This window comes from Eutrema salsugineum, unplaced genomic scaffold, assembly GCF_000478725.1.
Source record: "Eutrema salsugineum unplaced genomic scaffold, Eutsalg1_0 scaffold_9, whole genome shotgun sequence".
Taxonomy (NCBI): domain Eukaryota; kingdom Viridiplantae; phylum Streptophyta; class Magnoliopsida; order Brassicales; family Brassicaceae; genus Eutrema; species Eutrema salsugineum.
In genome coordinates this window covers 4170568-4191301 of record NW_006256342.1, presented here as the reverse complement: position 1 = coordinate 4191301, position 20734 = coordinate 4170568, and the positions used below count along the sequence as shown (strand labels likewise).

The 20734-nt window shown below is 36.4% G+C and overlaps 4 protein-coding genes across 5 annotated transcripts; 1 reads left to right on the top strand and 3 right to left on the bottom strand.

The window, feature by feature from the left end:
- The first annotated feature begins 494 nt into the window (after positions 1-494).
- On the top strand, positions 495-2993 carry LOC18008020 (protein WVD2-like 7). 2 transcript variants are annotated; one of them, XM_024152753.1, is made up of 9 exons: positions 495-623; positions 920-1525; positions 1607-1797; positions 1888-1977; positions 2052-2148; positions 2232-2303; positions 2410-2517; positions 2601-2720; positions 2805-2993. In XM_024152753.1, exons 1-9 carry the CDS (start codon positions 579-581, stop codon positions 2832-2834), a joined length of 1359 nt encoding a protein of 452 aa, XP_024008521.1. In that variant the 5' UTR covers positions 495-578; the 3' UTR covers positions 2835-2993. The 2 variants fall into 2 exon arrangements, with proteins under 2 accessions (XP_024008521.1, XP_006390821.1); XM_006390759.2 differs by having other exon boundaries at positions 2601-2993.
- Positions 2994-4306: 1313 nt separating this feature from the next.
- LOC18009371 (extensin) lies at positions 4307-5017 on the bottom strand. The gene has a single exon (XM_006390758.2). It carries the CDS (start codon positions 4904-4906, stop codon positions 4478-4480), a length of 429 nt encoding a protein of 142 aa, XP_006390820.1. The 5' UTR covers positions 4907-5017; the 3' UTR covers positions 4307-4477.
- An 8683-nt stretch (positions 5018-13700) lies between these two features.
- On the bottom strand, positions 13701-14248 carry LOC18009287 (leucine-rich repeat extensin-like protein 3). Its single transcript, XM_006390757.2, has one exon. It carries the CDS (start codon positions 14123-14125, stop codon positions 13724-13726), a length of 402 nt encoding a protein of 133 aa, XP_006390819.1. The 5' UTR covers positions 14126-14248; the 3' UTR covers positions 13701-13723.
- A 1220-nt stretch (positions 14249-15468) lies between these two features.
- Positions 15469-16760, bottom strand: LOC18009011 (chaperone protein DnaJ). The gene is made up of 5 exons (XM_006390756.2): positions 16579-16760; positions 16392-16479; positions 16245-16309; positions 16098-16154; positions 15469-16002 (listed from the first exon to the last, which is right to left on the bottom strand). Exons 1-5 carry the CDS (start codon positions 16687-16689, stop codon positions 15865-15867), a joined length of 459 nt encoding a protein of 152 aa, XP_006390818.1. The 5' UTR covers positions 16690-16760; the 3' UTR covers positions 15469-15864.
- Between the last annotated feature and the right edge of the window lie 3974 nt (positions 16761-20734).

The following is a 20734-nucleotide window of genomic DNA, read 5'->3' as shown; positions in this document are numbered from 1 at the left end:
CCTCTCCTTTCATTATTCCCAGCCACGGCCCGGGCCAGCCCAGTTTACTTGTCTCTTCAAAAGCCCTTATTGGAAATGCACCTTATATGCCACAGGCACACCTTGTAGAATTTGAATTCTCCAACGTGAAATCTTTATGGGCTCGAGAAAAATTCTTATATTGGATCTTATCATAACAGCCGCCTAATATTCTAAATAAAACAAATATTTAAAATTTAAGCAATTATTCAGGATGAGTAACAAAAAATTATGGAATGGCGCTTATGACGCGGCGTAACCCTTTGCCACTATTTTTTAAATATCGATCCAATCTGCCGTCAGAGGAAGAAAACCGCCGTCTAACTTTATAACAAAGCATCTGGACCGTTGATCGTGTAAACCCAAACCCCGAAATAAACGGGCGTGATAACGGAGAACGTGATCAACGTCTGACGAGAAGACGACAAAAAAACAAAAACAAAAAAGCACATGACATGATTCTTTCACCCTTTCGTCTCCCAATCTCGATTCCTCTCTGCTTCAATAGTTGAATTTTTTTCCCAAGAGGAAACATTTTTGTTGACGAGAGATACAATTCAATGGCAGGAAGCGAGATTCAAGAGCCTTTTAGCCTTAGTTTCCAGGTAACTTCTTCTCCTAGATACAATCTCTCAAATGATACTCTGTTTCTTCTGCCTTAGATAAAAAATACTATGTTTCTTCTTCTACTACTCTTTTCATGGTTCCAGTTACTTAGAAATAGAACCCTTTTGTTCTTTCCGAATCTCAGTAACTTGTTTGCCTTGAATTCTACTGTTTTTAGCTAGAATACATTGTATCGTGGAAGTTTGTGGTCTGAAATCGAACTAAGAGAAGATGGCTCTCAGACACAGTTGTTTAGGATTGTTCTGATTGGTTAATGAATTATGGGATGATGCAGGCGAATTCTATCCACTCAGGATCGATATCGTTTGGGAGATTCGAGAAGGAAGGTATATCATGGGAAAAAAGGTCATCTTTTTCACACAACAGGTACCTTGAAGAAGTTGACAAGTGCTCTAAACCTGGCTCTGTTACCGAGATGAAAGCACATTTCGAAGCTCATTTCAAGAAGAAAGGGATCCGATTTCCGGCTTCTCTTGAGTCTCAGACTTGGGGAGTTCCTCAAAAACGTGAACCTGATGATAATGATGATGATGATGCTGTCTATGCAACTGAAAGTTTTGATGGTTATCGATCTGATGGGAGTTTCACGAGTAACTACAGCCATGAAGAAGAGAAATGTGGTCGTCAAGGAAAGAGTGATTGTGAGTACGATGAAGGAAGTGATCACTGTGTGAGCTATGATGAGATTGTGGTGAATTCGGATGATGTGATCGAGCTTGATGTTCCTCTAGACAATGATGAAGTTTCAGTTGAGTGCACAGCTATTAAAGAAGTTGGATGTGAGGATCTTGGACCCCATGAGATACCACTAGAGATTGAGGTTCGAGATTGCGATGAGCATAAAGAAGAATCGAGACTTGATCAAAATCTTCCAGAAAATGTGAGAGTAATTTTTGGTTTTTGCACTGTGACACATTCAAACATTTATATTAAACTTATATGTTTCTTGGTCTTCTCTTAGCCATCTGATGTTAAGGAAAGACCTTCCTCCTCCTCTGCATCTGGACCTAAGCCTCTTGAAAACATTCCTCATGCTATGAGTGTGACTAAAGTTTCTACAAAGAGACATGATGTAACTCCAAAAGCTGCCTCCAGGAGGACAAAGGGTTCTCCTTTAACTTCTTATTCTAAAATAAATGTAGATGCCAAGAGGTACTTTACTTTTCTTTCCATTCAGAAATGTTGTCACTTTGTGTTCATTTTTTCTCTTTACTTACGACCTGTTTGCTGCTTTTGTGGCAGCCAAAAGGAATCAAGACCGATGAAAACTGTTCAATCTCAACCTCCTACGTCAAACAAAACCGAGACTCCAACTCCTCTTGCTAGAAACAGGTCCAATACTAAGACAACTCGACTTTGTTTTTCGAGTTAATCGACTTTAACAATCTAAACGATTTCACGTGTAGGTGCAAGGCTGGTTCTTACTCTGGTAATGTGGAGATGAGTGCAAGAGCTTCTGGTTTCCGTTTCAAATGTAGCGAAAGAGCTGAGAAGAGAAAAGAGGTCTTCTTTCTCTTCAACAAAATAACAGTTTCTTCTTGAAACAACTTTTTTGAGGGTCTTCTGTAATTTCTTTTTCGTTTCAGTTCTATATGAAACTTGAAGAAAAAATACATGCTAAAAAGAACGAGACAAACCAGGTTCAGGCCAAAACTCAGGTATATATCATCATCATCTCCATGTATCTTTGAAGTTTAAAACAGGCCATGTCTTTATTACACTTCATAAAGTGCTAAGTGGATTGGATTACCATTTCGGTTGCAGCAAATGGCAGAAGCTGAGATGAAGCAATTTAGGAAAAGCCTCAATTTTAAGGCAACACCAATGCCTTCATTCTACAACACAGATACTAGACCTCGGTCTCATAACAAGGTATTTATAACTTCTAAAACACCAAGAAAGCAGCGAAGCAATCAACTCAATACTCTAAACTTGCTTTCTTTAAACATTTTCAGACCGAACCATCTAAAGTTGCACCACCAAGACCACGACATACGACCTCAGCCTCAGTTACAAACAGGTCGGCCACAAGAGTTGGTTATAAAGACGGTTTTGAAGAAGGTAAAACGGTAAAGGTAATGGTCGGTAATAGAAAACAGAGTAATGCTAAAGATTCGGATTTGCAAAAGGGTAATCTTGTGGAGGTTGAAACAAAACAGAAAATTGGAACTCTAAGGAGCGGGAACTAAACGTACAGATGATAGTTGGTATTCTGCGGTTGGCTGCGTCGCGTTCTGTTGCGTTCAGTCATCATCCTCTGGCTATTGTTTATCGTTCTCTTAAACTGAAAGTTGTAACTCTGCTAAGTACTTAACCAATAAGAAAACTATGAATAGTATAATTAATAACATCATTTATAAATTATAGGTCAATTTCAAACCTTGACATGAACCAATCAATCCTCGGATAAAAAGGAAAGTTCAAAGAATTGGCAAGTATTGTTTTCTCTTTTGTTCGGCAATGTAGAAGTGTAAGCAATCTAAGCATGTAGGAGGTTGAAACAGAGTGTTTTTTTTTTTTGTTAAAAGGTTGAAACAGAGCTGTTTGATTGAAAACAGTATACAAGGTAATCTGGGATGATAATTTGACAAGTCCTAGCATTTTTAAGAGTAGGATAAAAGACAATACAGATACTCACAAGTCACAAGTCACAAGTCACAAATACCAAATTTTATGTTCTTTTACAAAACAAAACTATCCAAATCCCAAAATTCAAAAATATTATAACCATTAGTTTTGGGTTTAAGAAGGGTTACTAAAATTTTAGCAATGAGCTTTACATAATTAGTAACCTTACTAACCTTTTGAAAACACTTAGTTACAGCTTATGGTAGTTTTATGCTTTTTACAACATCGTAGTACTGTATACAGTAGTGTATCTAGATAAAAAATTAGTTGGAGTATAATTTTATAAATAGGAAAAACAAATTTTAGTTGGGGCCATTTTTTATTTTTTATCACTAAATTCACCTAAATTATTTTTTAAAAAATTAAAACAGTAGGGGACATGACCCATAGTTTGTTAACTTCCTCCTCCACCCTGACTGTATATTTTTATTTTTGAAATTAGAACTTGGGGATTTATCACTTATGTGTTATTTTATACTCCCTCCGTTTCACAAAAAGTGTTATTCTGACATTTTTCACACTTATTAAAATAATTATTAAAAATACTATTTTGCTCTTCATTAATGTATTAAATAACTTTTTTTTTAATTAATACAATAAATCAATAGGGTCAAAACTGGAATATTGTTTAAAATTCTGCATTGAAAATATAAAACGATACTATTTATGAAACAAAAATAAAATTTTAAAAAGAGTGAAATTTTAAAAAGACACTCTTTGTGAAATTGTGGAAGTAATATTTATAAAAAAAAAAAAGTCATAACGTGAATTAATTGCAATTTGTCCATTCCATAATTTTCCCACTACTACGAAGTCACCAACCGAAAGTGACGTTCTCCACATTGGTTGTATTAATTGCACTTATCCTAATTAAGTATCGCGACAATAAACAACATGACGCAAAAAATTCAAATTATTTTAATGATAAAACATGATTAAAATTTAAAAGAAAAAGGAGGAACAAATAAAGTTCATAGCTAGCCTAGATAAGTAGATAGGCTAAACTTTTTTTTTTTTTCCAATTTGTTGATTAATGAATTCATCTTCTTTGGAAAATGCATAGCCATAATTTACACAAACTAGAGCATATTCTAAAGCACAACACCACTTTTCATATACTTGTTACAAAAAACACCACTTTTCATATTAGTATGAGATAAAGTTTCAACTAACAAAAATTACATTTTAACTCGTAAACAAAGTGTTACCCATAAAGAAACGCAAGCACCACAAGAAGACTTGCCACCGTTACGATCTTGACCTTTGTTTTCACCGAAACAGACGAAGACGATGACTGATCCGTCTGATGAGGAGGCTTTCTGTAGTAGAACGGAAAGTATGGCAAGATAGGGTCCGGCGGTGGAGGACCGTAATAACCACCGCCGGAATTGCCTCCAACGTACGGTGGAGAAGGGTAATTCTGTACATTACCCGACGGAGGAGGGTAATAACCGGTTGGAGGAGGGTAGTAACCGGTCGGTTGAGAGTAACCGGTCTGTTGAGTGGAGCCACCGCCAATTGGCGGCGGGTAACAAGGGTACGGACACGGCGTCTCCGATATGGTCGTGAACGGGAAGTTCACAAGAGAAAAGATGAACAATAGACTTGAGAGGTGACGGCATCGTTTACTCATGGCTAATTTTCTTTTACGAAAGGATAAATTTTTAATATGGTAAACAAGAAAATGTTTGAGTAAGAGAAAAGAGAGAGAGAGAGGTTGGAGTCTGAGTGGAAATCATTAAGTGAGGGTTCTTTGAAAAAAACTTTGGTTAAATGTCTTTATAAACAATGTATATATCTATTTATGTGATTCAAGACAAGTCACAAAAGACTAGACTAGTGATGAAAACTGTTGAATAATGACGCCGATAAATAAGGTCAATGAGATCTAACGTGTCTTGTGGATACGCTTGTTGTCTTGTAAATTATAACTTTGTCCTTCTTCAAGGAAATCATGAATTGCTCTCACCGCTTGATGGATACAATCACTACAAGAAAAACATCATTTTACGACGGCCGAAATGGTCGGTAATTCGTCGTAATAGGGCCATTACGACGGATTACCGACGATTTCAAAATCGTCGTAAACTCATCGTCGTAATAGACAAATCGTCGTAAAATCGTCGTATAATATACGACGACTTTGTTTCGTCGTAACATCGAGGCAAACAAAATCGTCGTAAATGCGTCGTACAATTTACGACGAGTTTACATCGAATTGCGTCCACTTGGTCTTCACCTAAACCGTCGTTAAGTGGTTGTTAATGATCGACGTAAGATCGTCGTAAAATGTACGACGCAATAATCGTCGTAAATCAGTCGTAAAGTATTTCTTCATTGCGTCGTAAAATCGTCGTAAATCTCGGACATATAATCGTCGTATTTGTCATCGTATATTATAGTCGTAAAGTTGTCGTAATATGTACGACGACATTACGACGGTTTGAATAAATCTATTACGACGATTATACGATGATTTATATATATGAAAAATAAAAAAAAATTAATTGAAAATTTAAAAAAAAAAATAATTCGAATTAAAATTTAAATAAAAAAAATAATTTACAATTTGAAAAATTTTAATTTACAAAAAAAACCCTACAGGTCATCTAAATCTAAATGTATATCGTCGATCCCGTCACCGGCCTCCTGGACATCGTCTTGGACGTGCTCCTTGCCGGGTCTTCGGTTTGATGGTCCCGCCGCCTGATCTCCGGCTCCGGCTGTAGGAGGGTCGACCCCGAGAGATCGGAACATCTCCGCGTCCGTTTGCACCGGCGGCGGTCGAGTCCTAGTAGATGACCCGACGGCAGACGATCCTCCGAGAACCCCATCCGCCTTCAGCTTGTCCAACTGCGCCATGAGTACCGGGTTGTCGGCTCCCATGATCTCGAAAAGACCGTAGAGCATGTCGATCTTCGTCTCGTACCGGTCGATCGTCGTCTCGTACTGGTTCCGCATCTGATCGATCTCCTGGCGGATAACCGGATCCGCCGGAGCCCGGACGTGACCAGTCGCCGTAGCTCTCGGGATATCACGGATGGACCCCATCCCTAATACCCGCCCCTTTTTCTTTGGGGCAACCTACAAACATATAAAAACATTATGGTTAGGAATATAATTAATTTAAAACTAAAGTTACATTAATTAAAAAAAGTATTCATAATTAATTACGTACCTCTTCGAAGATCTGGTCCATCTCCGCGACCGTCAGCGCCGGGGTCGATTGGACCGAGCTACCTCCGTCAGACGTTTGACGCGCCTGCTGAGTCAGCTGCGTCTGTCGCTCCTCGATCGCCGCACATGCGGCGTTGTAGATCTCCTCCGCCCGAGGATCCGTGAATTCGCCGTTACGCTTTTTATGCGTCTCGGCGAAAACCTTCGTCATCGGAGGAAGTTCTCCTCCGTTATCTTCGACCTACAAAATAAAAAAGAAAAAATTAATTAGTATCAAGAAATAAGAGTTTAATTATTAGTTGAGAAAAAAAATTTAAGATTTTTCAATGTGCTTACCATCATAAGCCGTCTTCCGGCAAAAGGAATCTGGCCGGAAGTGTGCGGGACGTTCTTCTTATTTCCCGCATCGTCAGTAGCGTTCCTGAAAAATATTTTGATTAGAATCTATTAAAAAAAGAAAAAAATAATGTAAATATTAATGAAATTAACTACGACTTACCTAGATACAGAACACTTGGCGGCGGTAGTCTGGTTGGTTGGATCCGACCAGAACTGGACAAGGCCCTGCCAGACGAACTTGGACATAGGCGGCGGCTTGGCCTTGTCGCCCTCGTCCTCCCACTTCCGTTTCCAGTCGGAAACGGTGTTGTTGAGGCGGAATTTGACCTTTTCTTTGAAGGCCGTCTCCACACGTCCGTGTGCGGATGGTTCCCAATGTCAGTTTTGCTAGGAAAAAAAAAGAAGTTAGTAATTATTGTAAAAAGATAAAATTTAAAAATAAAATTAAAGGAAAGTATTTACCGCAAAACACTTGAACCAAGTGTCAAGTGTGGCCCGATCCAGCTTCTTGTAGCTGGTATGGGGTTGTACGAAAAACCCCTTGATGATATCCGAAACGTTACGACCGACTGCATTGTCGGTCATAAACCTAGTCAAATAAAAAAATAAATAGTTAATTAATATCAAATATATTAGACGAAAAATTAATTAATTTAAAAATATTGTTGGGAAAATTTACGTACCAATAGGTGCCGGGGGCTCGATCCGGGTCGAGTTTGTTCATGCTCCAACGACCGGATTGCGCCAGAAGATCATGTACCGTATACTGGGCATACGGTATAGGCGGGATAGGATCATCGTGATCAGGCTCGGCCTGTGCGGGAGCCGCTGGTTCGACTGGTTGTGGTGGAGGCGGTGGTGGCTGCGGAACAACGACCGGTTGGGAAACCGTCTGTTGTGTTCCCGAGGACTCCAGGATGGCTGAGCCGGTCGCCGAGATAGACGGAACCGAATCGTCAGAATCGAAGAGCTGTCGGTAGTGAAATCTCTTTTTCCGAGGAGCCATATCGACAGAATCTATTAAAAGGAAAAAAAAAATTTGTTACTAATTTTATTAAAATTAACAAAATCCGGATAAATCTAAATTCCGAACCTAAATCTAAATTCCGAACCTAAATCTAAATTCCGAACCTAAATCTAAAAGAATATGTAATGAAATTAATTTAGAAAAAAAAACTTACAAGTAATGGCTGGAGAGCAGGGAGAGAAGGAGTGATTTTTTTTAGAGAGAGAAAGTATTGTAGAGAGAGAGGGGAGAAGAGAGGAATGAGCGACGAAATGGGGAGGACTCGCGTCCCTTATATAGATTTTGTGATCGTCGTAAAACCGTCGTAACACGATTTGGTTGTATAAGAGTCGGTCCACTGCATGACACGACACATGTCGTGATGTCATCGTCGTGAAGTCGTCGTAACTTTACGACGGTTTTACGACGAGTAGTCCAAAATCGTCGTAAAACCGTCGTAACGTCTAAACTTTAATAACCTCGTACCTCGGATCAAGAGCCTATCCGGTTCAAACGTTACGACGGTTGTACGACGATTTTGGGTTTAATCGTCGTTCGACCGTCGTATAGTTACGATTATATTACGACGGTTTTACGATGTTTTTTAAAAAAGTGAGTAAACCCTAAATCTTATAAATGGGATATTGCATAAAGAAAAATGCAGAGGTTATTGTATCCTAACATATCATAAAAGGTTTACAACTTTGCATGTATGATGAATTTATGACATGAGATAGTAAAAAATGAAATTCCGTAATCAAATATATAACCTTTCACTTAACATTTACGAAAACATGCACGACCTTATAAATATGTATGTTTTTTTTCAAATTTTTAATTTTGATCAGATTGATAGCATTTCATATAAAATAAGATAACCAATCAAAAACAATTGTGAAATACCTTACAACCAATAAGATATAAAAGATTCAAATTCTTGGATTTCAACATTACGACGGTTTTACGACGAACTAGTGTACTCGTCGTAAAACCGTCGTAACGTTACGATGACATTACGATGGTTCGTCGTAAAGACGTCGTAATGTCTAAACCCTATTCATTCAGGGCAAAATAGTATGACGTGAAGTGTGAAGTCTCTTGCGTTAAGCTTCCCGCCACAATTGAGCCTTCCACTTTAGCTAGATTTTGGCTTTGCCTTTAAGATGCTTCAAGAAACGCTCGAACGGATACATCCACCTGTACTGAACGGGTCCACCGAGCTCTGCTTCGTATGGGAGATGAACAGGAAGATGTTCCATAACATCAAAAAATGATGGTGGGAAGATCTTTTCCATATTGCACAACAAGATTGGAATATTCAATGCTAGTTGTGATATTACATAAACTGATAATGTTCGTGTACTAAGATCCCGAAAAAAAGCACCAATGCCTCCAATAGCTTCATGGACGTTTTTGGGCAAGAGTTCAGCAAATGCAAATGGAAATAATCGTTGCATAAAGACATGGCAGTCATGGCTTTTCATCCCAGCAAACTTTACCCCCTTCTCAACAGATTTGGAAAGATTAGAGACATACCCATCAGGAAATTTAACGTCAGAAGAAACCCATCTGAACAGTGCTGACTTTTGATCTGCACTCAACCGAAATACAGGAACTGCTGCTTTCCCGTTTCTCAGATGCAACTCACTTCTGTTGCATAAATCAGGCAAATCCAATCTTGATTTACCATTGTCTTTTGTTCTTCCCGCTACATTCATAATTGTATGCATGATGTTATCAAAAAAGTTTTTTTCAATGTGCATGACATCAAGATTGTGTCTGAGCAGATGATCTTTCCAATAAGGTAGTTGCCAGAAGATACTTTTCTTGTGCCAATTATGATGAACTCCATAACCTTCAGGCATATTTGTAGGAGTGTGCCAGTTTCCCCCACGAGTTATTGTTTCTTCTGCCCTCCAATGATCTATTTGCACCTGTATATCAGCTCCTGTTAAATTAACGGGAGGAGGAACACGTACACTTTTGTTCTTCAAAAATAACCTCTTGTTCCTCCGATATGGATGGTTATCCGGTAAAAACCTTCGGTGACAATCAAACCAACAAGTTTTTCTACCATGTTTTAGCTGAAACGCATCAGTTCGATGAAGACAATAAGGACAAGATAGCCTCCCATGTGTAGTCCAGCCTGATAGCATACCGTAAGCGGGGAAATCGCTTATTGTCCACATAAGCACAGCCCGCATAGTAAAATTCTTCCTCGTAGAACAGTCATATGTACGAACGCCAGTATACCATAACTGATTCAACTCATGGATGAGTGGCTGAAGAAATACATCGAGAGCTCGCTTCGGATGATTTGGACCTGGAACCAAAATACTTAGGAAAAGAAATTCCCTTTGCATGCACAAATCTGGAGGAAGGTTATAAGGAGTTAGGATTACTGGCCATAATGAATATTGTCTACCAGACATACCAAATGGACTAAAACCATCAGTGCACAGACCAAGATAGACATTCCGTTTGAACTTAGCAAAATCTGGGTATACCATATTGAAGTGTTTCCATGCCTTTGCATCTGATGGATGAACAACTTCTCCATCTACTTGTGTATGTTCCGCATGCCATCTCATTGATGCAGCTGTCCTTTCAGATTGATAAAGCCGTTTTAACCTATCAGTTATAGGGAGATACCACATACGTTGGTACGGTATCCTTTTACGCCCACCAGTTTGAGGCCTGTATCTTGGTTTATGGCAAAATCGACATTCCTCCAGCTGATCATCGTCTTTCCAAAAAATCATACAATTGTCAACACATACATCTATCATCTCAGAAGGTAGACCAAGACTAAAAATCAACTTCTGAATTTCGTAGTATGTTCCCGCTGCCAAGTTATCCTCCGGTAGATACTCCTTCAGAAGATCAGCCCAATCATCCATGCAAACCTCAGCCAGGTTATGATCTGTTTTAATTGACATCATCCTAGCTGCCAACGATAATTTAGACAAGCCTTCTCTACATCCTTCGTAGATTGGCTGATTAGCATTGTCTAACAAATCATAAAATCGTTTGGCATCTACATTAGGTTCCTCAACAGCATTACCCGTATGCGTTTCATGAAATGCATCAGTCACCATTTCGTGCATCCTATCATGATCTACACTTTGGTCATATTGATACTGATTAGGCTGATGACCATAATTCGATTCATCAATATCAACATGACTTTGGTAATTACTACTACTACCAGCATTCCCATGAGTATTACTGCCATATCCTTCTCCATGTAGATACCAAACAATATATTGCGGCATAAACCCTCTATTTAATAAATGCGTCCACACGGTTTTGGTTAGTGTATACCTCGTATTCTTGCATTTCAAACAAGGACAAAACATCTTCCCACTATCTTTCGTTATCTCCATATTTGTAGCCTGATACATAAATATTTCTAACCCGTTCTTGAATTCTTCTGTCAACGCCCCATCTGAATCTTTACGCATATACATCCAACTTCTTAGCTCGTATATAGACATCTTGAAAATAAACTCAAAATAATATCTCTTTTTATTGATTAGACAATAACTATATATAGGTGGTCTCTTGTGTCACGTCTAGCCACGTGAATGAAGTAAATTAACCTTATAATATTATTACTTCTTTGATTCAAAGTAATATCTTAATTCGGGTTTTCAGCAATGGACAACCCAATATATAAGGATTTACAACACTATACTAAAATTTAAGAGACCTACAATGGGTCTCCAAGATGAAGATGCTCTTATGTTTGAATGATGATGTGTTCTGATTGAATGAAGGAATGAAGATCTATTTATAGGAAAATTTCGGGCTTTACATCGCTTTTACGACGACTTTTTACGACGGTTTTATATTCACCAATCATATTACGACAAGTTTACGACGATTTTGCGATAATCTACAATTGTTAGGTACACATGTTTTAAATGTTTTTCACCTAACTCCTTTTTCGACGTACAATCGTCGTAATATGTACATCGAAACAAAGTCGTCGTAAAGTCGTCGCAAAATTACGACGAATATACGACGACTTTACATTTACTAGCAAATCTCTCGTTATCGATGTATAATCGTCGTAATTCGTCGTAAATTGTACGTCGAGTTTACGACGATTTTTTTATACAACGGTTTTTAAATTAGACGTAAAATCGTCGTAAAATCGTCGCAAATTTACGACGATTTCAAATCCGTCGTAATGGACCGTCGGAAAACCATTGTTTTCTTGTAGTGAATAAAAACAGATTTTTTTTTGCTGTAAATTAGCCACTGATATTTATTTTTATATATGTAACGAGTAAATTTTACGTTCCATGGTTCAATCATATAAAATACGAGTTGATCGCGTTAGTGTTAAAGACTAATTTATCCTTATTAATCTGTTTTTCTTAAGGAATACAGTAAAAAAATTCTGCTCAAGAAATAAAGCAAAGAATATATTTTAATCGGCAAAGAAAATAATTTTTATTTGTTGTTAAGACGTTACTTCTGAAGTAGCGTAAAATATTAGTATATTACCATTACATTGCTGTCGATAATTAAATTACAAAACTATTTACATGATTTTAACAACTATGATAATGTTTTGTGGCTCAAATATAATAATTAGACATTTGTTTAACATTTCTCACGACGATGATAATAATTCAGAGAATTTTTTGTTTGGACATCCAGTTCAGACAAAGCACATGCTGTAAAGTAGAAGGATTTTGAAGGGTTAAGTTAATCGCATACTAAGACAATATACAGTGTGGTTTAAATCTAAAGTCTTTGGTAGTTAATAACAAAATAATGACCACGTACTACTAAATAAGTATCATGTGATAGTTTTTAACCCCAAAAAAAAAAGTATGTGGAAGAGTTACGAAATGGTTATTATCCTTTAATTATGTTGCAGCTCCCAGACATTTTATAAGAGGACCACTTAGAGAATATTCTTGTGCACGGCATGAATAATGCCACGTAATAATATTCATATATTAGATGATTCATGTGAGTATAGAGGAGAGAGCTTCAATGCAATCACTAGCCAGATGGTACGTAAAAGCTTATAATTAAGCACAAGCTGTGATTTGCTCTATTATTTACCACCTTATCAGATTATACAATGGAGTACCTTTGAAAACTTAAGAAAAGAAAGGGGGAGTATACTAATATGTTGATTCTTGTTTTTTTTTTTTTTCTTCCATTCTTTTTAATTTATTCTCTTGAAAAGTTGAAAAGCAAAAATTAAGAAGAGATGGGGTGGGGTTGGGATAATACCTTTTTTATCAACCTAGTAAAGTCAAGAACATCATATCGGTTATTCGAATGAGCTAGTATGTCATAAATTTGTATGTTCAAAATGTTTCTTCACCGAAATACAAATATCCCTTTCAACTAAGAATCGAAATATAGAGACTAGATTTCACTCTCTGTCTATCTTAAAATGGTCGAACTTTCACCACTAATCTTCCGTTATTTGATTTTTTTTTACTTAATCGATCACTTGTGTGAGGAATATTAGCGTTGTACATGTCATGCTTAGGTCGGTTCTTTGGCCCTACGTTTTGGTGAAACTCTAGCTCAAATGGACGTCTCTCCCTCTCTCGTATTTTATTTTATTAAAAAATACTCAATTCATTTATTTCATGAACCTCCTCTTGTTTCGATTTCTTTAGCTTTTAGTTACGTATTCTGACGCTGAAACCAAACAATATTTTGACTTTTTTCTTCAAATTATCTTTATCAATGTAAATAACTTTTTACAACTTTTTCGACGTAATACTTAATTTTTTTTTTTTTTTTGAATTGACCGAATACTTAATTTTGCTCATACCTTAACAAAGAAACTACATAAGAAAGTTTCTCTGTAAATTAAACCTTGAAAAATTAATAAACGTATTCATTAGTATTTTTTAATACAACGACTGAACGACATATGATGATACATCAACTCATGTTCATCAAGAAACCCATAACTCCAAACGCGATCACACCCGAGATCTTCACCACCGTGAAACTTTTTCCAGCCGCCGCTCCAAACTGTTGGTCAACGGGATACAACTCACCGGGTGGACCCGTCATGTATATGTAAGTCGACGGAGGCGGCGGACAGTTAGACTTCTTCTTCGGCGGAGAAGGAGGCAAGGGTGGTGGAGGACAAGAAGGAGACGGTGGTGGAGGTGACGGAGGAGGAGGAGGAGGAGGATTCTGGAGACAAGGTGTGCACTTTATTGGTTCCTCTTCGAGTTTTCTATTAGCTGAAGATTCTGAAGCGTTGATTATCATCGGAAACGCTATCGCCGTGAAGATGATGACGATCAAATATGAACGGCTAGTTATTTCCGGCATGTCGAGAATATCGTTTTTAAGAATCGAATAAAGAGTCTTGTGTGATTTTTTTTTCTTGTGTGGTTCTTTCGCTTAGACGTGAAAAAAATGAGAGAAAATATTTTTTTTTATGGCGGTGGTCTTGTTTGATAAGAGGATGCATGGGACTGATATACTTCTTCAAGGCTGTATACTTTTATCCAATTTTTTTTTTTAATTGAAAAAGATGAATATAGTATAATTAAATACCTTATACATTATGCAATGTGGGAAAAAAGAAGAAGAAGAAGAAGAATACATTCGATTCGATTGTAAAATCGTCGGCTTTTGCATGTGAGTTGGAGCTTGAATTAAGGGGTCCCACATGGACCATTTTCATGTAATCGTATTACTAGCTAGCTCGAAATATAATTAATTTTAGGCATACAGTGGAATTATTAGCATATAATCCACTGTCGTCCACCCAAAAATAAAAGTATATGCTGTTTTATAGGTGCACCAAAAGCCTAAAGGTTTCCAATTATTTGTTACCCTTTGTTTGATGACACAAATGATTGATCGTAATCTGGTTTCAAACGTTAAAAGCGTATATGTATGACTGTGTATAGTGTGTAACTAATATTGTTGCCAAAGCGTGAATTGGTCGCTTTTTCCTACAAAAATAATAAGATAATCTCATCTTTAATTTAGAGTTAGTCGAGTGCATTAAATTTTAATTAATTTTGTATATCTAATCTCTTAGTGCCGAAAAAAACGAAAAAGTTGAATAAGGCTTATTTCAAATCCTTTAAAACCAAAAGAAAACAACATATAGCTACTAGAATTTTAATTTGTTATAAGTCTATGGACCAGTGTTAGCTAACATCTTTACCTAAAAGGAACAAAAAACGATCTCTTAATTTTTTTCTGTATTAAAGAGAGAACGAACCGTAATGGTTTGGCATAATTTACGAAATAATTCGGGAAAGACAGAACAGCAGCCTCTACATAAAACTATATTCCAAAAAATGTTTCTTTTGGTAGCCATCGCACATGCAACGAGAATAAATGGACATGTCATTAATAAGGCACCGACTATTGTAGCTACATTGGTCCATTCCATATGTACTACAAATTAAATTCTAATCGTTTTTCTTTAATTTTAAAGCATTCAGATTTGAGGTAAGCCTAATTTTAAAATTTTCGTTTTTTCGAGCAACACTTTAATTTCCTTAGTATATACGAAGAACAAGATAAAGTTGGACTATATTCCAAAGCTGGAACCGATAATATGCTACCAACGGACTATATGAACCGGAATAAGGACTTGAGCCCATATTAGCATTGTCTTCTAAAACTAACACGAGCCTAGGACGAAAGTTTGGGCTACATTTGCCATTTTTATCTTTCTTCTTTTCTGTTTTGTAAAAAGACATTCCAAATGCCATTTGTTTTTGGATAACAACAAGCTCTAACAGTATATTAGAGAAAAAGCAATTACAAACCTATGCTTTTTAAACCTGATAACAATTTCAAGGGTACTTGTTAACAACAGCAAAACTTGGGAAAAAAAAAAACCTAGAGCCATTTTCGTTTCTTGTCCCACAAGTCAAAAAAACGTCTGTCTTATCACAGAAGTGTGAGATTTTGAGGCCAAGCAGGACAGTGATTCTTCAACCATTAGTCCGTGGGATGCAAACTCGAAATATTTGAGTATTTCGGATCTAATTACAGTAGCTGCTCTGAGGACAGAAGTCGAAGCTTGAAACTGGTAAAGACATCTAATAAGGCCAATCTACCGGTTGGTTCAAGTCAAATTTCATATCCATTGGTCCGTTCTGGAACAAGGGTTCTGATTGGAACTCGTAAACCATATCATTGACCATTGTCTGCAACTCCTCCAAGCTGTATTGCTTTTCCTGCACGTAACCATCATCACACCGTTAACGTGTGTGCGAAGAAAGAAAGAAGCAAGAGCAAAGTTAGGTTAAAAAGAAATCGAGCTTTTTTTTACCTCTCTTCTCGTCTGAGCCATGAGTGAAACCATCTCTTCAACAAAATCAAAGTACCCCTTTCAGCACAAAATTAAAACAAAATCAGCTTTTTTTTTACCGAAACGATTTACAAATATCTTCAAAAATCGCAATTGAACTATATGTACCTCATCTTCTTCAGTATCGTAGAGTCCCACATCGTACATACTTCGTTTTCTTTGATCCGATAACACTGAACATTACAAATAGGCAAAACAATGTTAGTTTGTGCTTCTTCGTCATGACAACAAAACAGAGACCGAACAGATCCTTACCTGAATAAGCTTCTTGAATCTGCTGGAATCTTCGTTTTGCTTCTACAGATCTCAAAGGATCTTTCGTCCACCGATCAGGATGCCATTTCTTCACCGGAAAAAACAAAAAAAAACAAAAAAATGTCAACACACATTCCTCTGTAAAAATTGTCATATTCTCCAAAACAAGAAGACAACAATGACTCACCATAGCTAGCTTGTGATAAGCTCGCCGTATCTTCTCCGCCGAGGAATCCACGGCGACGCCGAGAATTTCATAATACGATGGAAAAGTTGACTTAATGCCACCACCTTCCATTTTGGTTTAGATTTTATAAACTATTCACGAACACATTACACAGCGCAAGAGATATTTTGTGGGTTTATATAAAGGTAAGGAGGTGACTCCAATGGCGGTTATATATTGGAAGAAGATTCTTTAGTTTACACAAGAATTTCTAGAAGTTTTTGTTGTCTCCAAAAATATCTTCTGTCAAGAACCTTCTGGACTATATTATCCACAAGATGGCTTTAGATATTTCTAGATTGGACGGCTGCGATTCAATGGACGGTCACGTTATATCGTGAACATGACACGTAGATTTAAATAACTAAATTGGAAATTGTGGAGATGATTATGGGATTTTTACTTTACTTGTCCAAAGCAGATAAGTCATGCTTCGGCGAACACAAAACGCGGTGAACACAGTACACGTAATCTTTTTTTTTTCTTTTCTAATTTACATTCAAATATGTGATACAATGTTTCCCTCCAAAGATTTAACTAAATTAAATTGAAAATTTATTGGGAATAATAATCATATTGTATAAATAATATCAAAGTGTGGTTAGATAACTCCTAGTTATATATTAGGATAAAGCTTAGAGTCGGTTTAGAGTTTATCGTTAACAGATGCACTGTGTATAAATACCTTAGTTGGTGATTCAATAAAGTCAAGTCATTACGTTATCAAAATCTACATGGTATCAGAGAAATTCTGAAATCTAAGATTGCAAAGTTTTTTTTTATTGAGTTTTCGAAGTTCTCTTAAACACTCGTCCACAACTATATTACTCTGTTCATATTTTGTCACAGTTTATGCAACAGCCAAAGGAAGCACATTGGCTAGCAGCACTTCGGGTGGTGTGGTTTTTAAAGGGGTCACCAGGTCAAGGGATTCTTCTCAAGTCGGATTCTGATCTTACATTTACAATTTATTGTGACGCTGACTGGTCGTCTTGTCCCTTAACTCGGAGGTCTCTTAGTGCTTTTGTTGTCATGCTTGATAGCTCTCCTATCTCTTGAAAAACTAAGAAGCAGAAGACAGTGTTCCACTCTTCGACTGAGGCCGAGTTTAGGTCTATGGCAGCTGCGCTTCGTGAAATCAAATGGGTACGCCGGTTGGTTACAGAACTTGGTGCTGCGCAGACAGTTCCAACTCGTTTCTTTTGTGATAACAAAGCAACAATCTCCATTGCCGCGAATCCTGTTTTCCATGAATGTACCAAGCATATCAAAAATGATTGTCATGCAGTTCGAGATGCAGTTCAAGGGTTTTATTATAACAAAGAACATTTTTTCGGACTTTCAAATCGCAGATATTTTGACTAAAACTTTTGGACGAGTACCATTTCAAAATTTAGTATCCAAATTGGGTGTTCAAAATTTTCACCTCCAATTTGATGGAGAGTATTGGGGATAATAATCATATTATATAGATAATATCAAAGTATGGTTAGATAACTCCTAATTATATTAGGATAAAGCTTAGGGTCGGTTTAAAGTTTATCGTTAACAGATGCTCTGTGTATAAATACCTTGGTTGGTGATTTTCATTACGTTATCAACATCTACAAAACTTGAACTATAACTTTTGCCATTTACTATTACTACTAACACGGTAGTAACACCTAAAAAGTGCAGATTTTTTAAGTTTCTTTCAAAAAAAAAAGGTCATCAGTTCAAAATTATTTTTATTCGTTTCTTTTTTGTCAGATCCAAACTCTTGTAAATGTACCAAACTATTATTAAAAATGTGTAATGATTATAGTTGGACCAATGGGCTTTGACACACGGAGCCTACCTAACTTCATCAGAGAAGTGCATTTGAGAAGAGGTATTGTTAGTTGAAACTGACGGCAAAAACACATTGGCAGCTCCCATCTTTAGTAATTCAAATACTCTCTTTTACTTCTCCTTCTCTTGTACAATCGATCAGCTTTTACAACAAAAAGCATTCACTTGATTCAGATTTAACGAATGTTGTGACTTTGATCATGTTTACAAAAAAGGTGGTATACCATTATCGAGCGCCGAGTAATAGAGCACTTCATATAACATTTCCATTCTATTTTTTTTTTTCATGGATAATTTTTTATTTTTGCTTTTAGGGTGTGACATTGTTCGGCTATGGAACTCCATTAATATTAGTATTCAAGAATTTAAAGCTAAAAATCACACATATCTTGTACATTCATTACTTTTTACATTTAAACTAAAGTAAAAAATGGTAAGTTCTTTTCTGGCCTTTACTAGATCATATTCAATACTTGAATAGGATCCTTCACTATATTTATTTCTTGAATAAGATAGTTCACTGCATCTTGTTCAAGTATTAAATATATAACAAGTTAAAAGAAATGTTCCATTCATTTGTTGACAATTTGTTAAGATTATATATTCAGGCATTCAGCTCTAACGTTTTAGTTGTTCAATTGTTCGGCTAATAACTCGGCATACTGTTCATGACTTATTTGTTTTGAATTATCACTCTGTATTTCATGTTCAATCGAAGCCTTTTTGTCTACTAGTTTTGAATTATCACTCTGTATTTCATGTTTACCCAAAAGAACTTCTTTTTTTTTTTCTAACTCGGTGATATACTGTGTTAATTATATGGATGGCACGCACGTAAAATGTGAAACATGGGCATAGGCACATAGTTGGAGATACCTTAAGTTGTTGTTCCATCGATCTCGGTAATGTTTATTTTTGCTATTCAACGATGATATACTAACTTTTACTATTCAACGATGATATACTAACTTTTATTTGCTTTTTAAGTCAACTACCTCTGCCTCTTTTTGTGTGTGTTAGAGTATAAAGATTAACTACCTCTGCCTCGCACTTTAAAAATGCAAATCATGAAAGGGAGAAAGCTGTAGAGGTTAGAAGACAAATTAAAATTTCTAAAATATCAGAAACATATTAACGAACATATAGAATGTTGAAATATGGTAACAACACTTAGTTTTTCTTTAAACGCAACATCTTGTTGCCATCATTCTATATTCAAGAATTCAAGACAGATTACCGGTTTGGTTCACACTATTTATCTTCACGTAATAGATATTTATTTTTCGTACAAGCGCTGTGTTTTATTAGATTATTGCACAACATTAATAAATATAAGTTGCATGCCTAAAATCTTTCAATATACAAAGGAGGTACTTCTTGAACCTACGCGTCGGGATTTGTTAGAAATAAGCAAATCGAGCTCATTAAAATATAAAATAAAACAAAAGAAAACTAAAATTTAATTAAACATATCAAAATCAATGTAAAAGAAGAACGGTGGGAAGACATGAATCACGCGTCGAAGACACACCTACCCGAAGGGTTTTAGAGAAGAAACAAAGAGACAAATAAAGAGAAGTGAGTTTGGTTTGGTTTTGGGTTTTTGGTGGTTGGTGGGGTTTGAGGTCCATATGCCTCGATCTTCCTCTTCTTTTTTGCTTTATTACAAGTTTTTTCGTATTATTCCACTCCATCGAACCATGCACATTATATATATAATTATATGTATAAGCACATCGAAGTTGTTGGATTCAGTGCAAACACTTGTCAAAGGAGCAGTCCTGATCTAGTTCCATCTTATCTTCGCTGTCTGTTCGACCTTGGCTTTGACTTTACCATCCCATACATAACTCTTATTGTTTATTTAAAATGACATATAAGTTATATAGCTTTACGGACAAAATAAAGGCCAAATGCAATCTTTCAACTCCTTAATTAGGAAGTAATAACGATTCCTAACATATATGCTATATATGTACTCTGTTTTACAAGTTGTGAGAAAGACTCATCTTCATCTCATTATGATACGTACGATACATGTATATCAATACTATATTACATTAACAGTCAGGTATGCATATATATACATGGTCATAGTACTGCGTATGCGGAGATTCAACAAGCATGCCTAGTTATATCAAACTACATCACGTCAATGAGTATATCAATATGGTCTAAATTAATATACGTTAGATTGAAGCAAAAGAAAGAAACTCCGCATGTATATATACGAACATAAAGACATGCCTTCAATCAAATAGACTATAGTGTGAGTATGTGTATATAT

What these genes read in the sequence shown, in the direction of transcription:
- LOC18009371 (XM_006390758.2), bottom strand. Translation starts at nt 4,906, where the DNA reads ATGAGTAAACGATGCCGTCACCTCTCAAGTCTATTGTTCATCTTTTCT.
- LOC18009011 (XM_006390756.2), bottom strand. Translation starts at nt 16,689, where the DNA reads ATGGAAGGTGGTGGCATTAAGTCAACTTTTCCATCGTATTATGAAATT. An exon ending in CTTATCACAAGCTAGCTATG is followed by an intron (nt 16,480 to 16,578) that starts GTGAGTCATTGT and finishes TTTCCGGTGAAG; the next exon opens with AAATGGCATCCTGATCGGTG. An exon ending in TGGCTCAGACGAGAAGAGAG is followed by an intron (nt 16,003 to 16,097) that starts GTAAAAAAAAGC and finishes GGTTACGTGCAG; the next exon opens with GAAAAGCAATACAGCTTGGA.
- LOC18008020 (XM_006390759.2), top strand. Translation starts at nt 579, where the DNA reads ATGGCAGGAAGCGAGATTCAAGAGCCTTTTAGCCTTAGTTTCCAG. An exon ending in ACTCCTCTTGCTAGAAACAG is followed by an intron (nt 1,978 to 2,051) that starts GTCCAATACTAA and finishes TTTCACGTGTAG; the next exon opens with GTGCAAGGCTGGTTCTTACT. An exon ending in AGGTTCAGGCCAAAACTCAG is followed by an intron (nt 2,304 to 2,409) that starts GTATATATCATC and finishes TTTCGGTTGCAG; the next exon opens with CAAATGGCAGAAGCTGAGAT.
- LOC18009287 (XM_006390757.2), bottom strand. Translation starts at nt 14,125, where the DNA reads ATGCCGGAAATAACTAGCCGTTCATATTTGATCGTCATCATCTTCACG.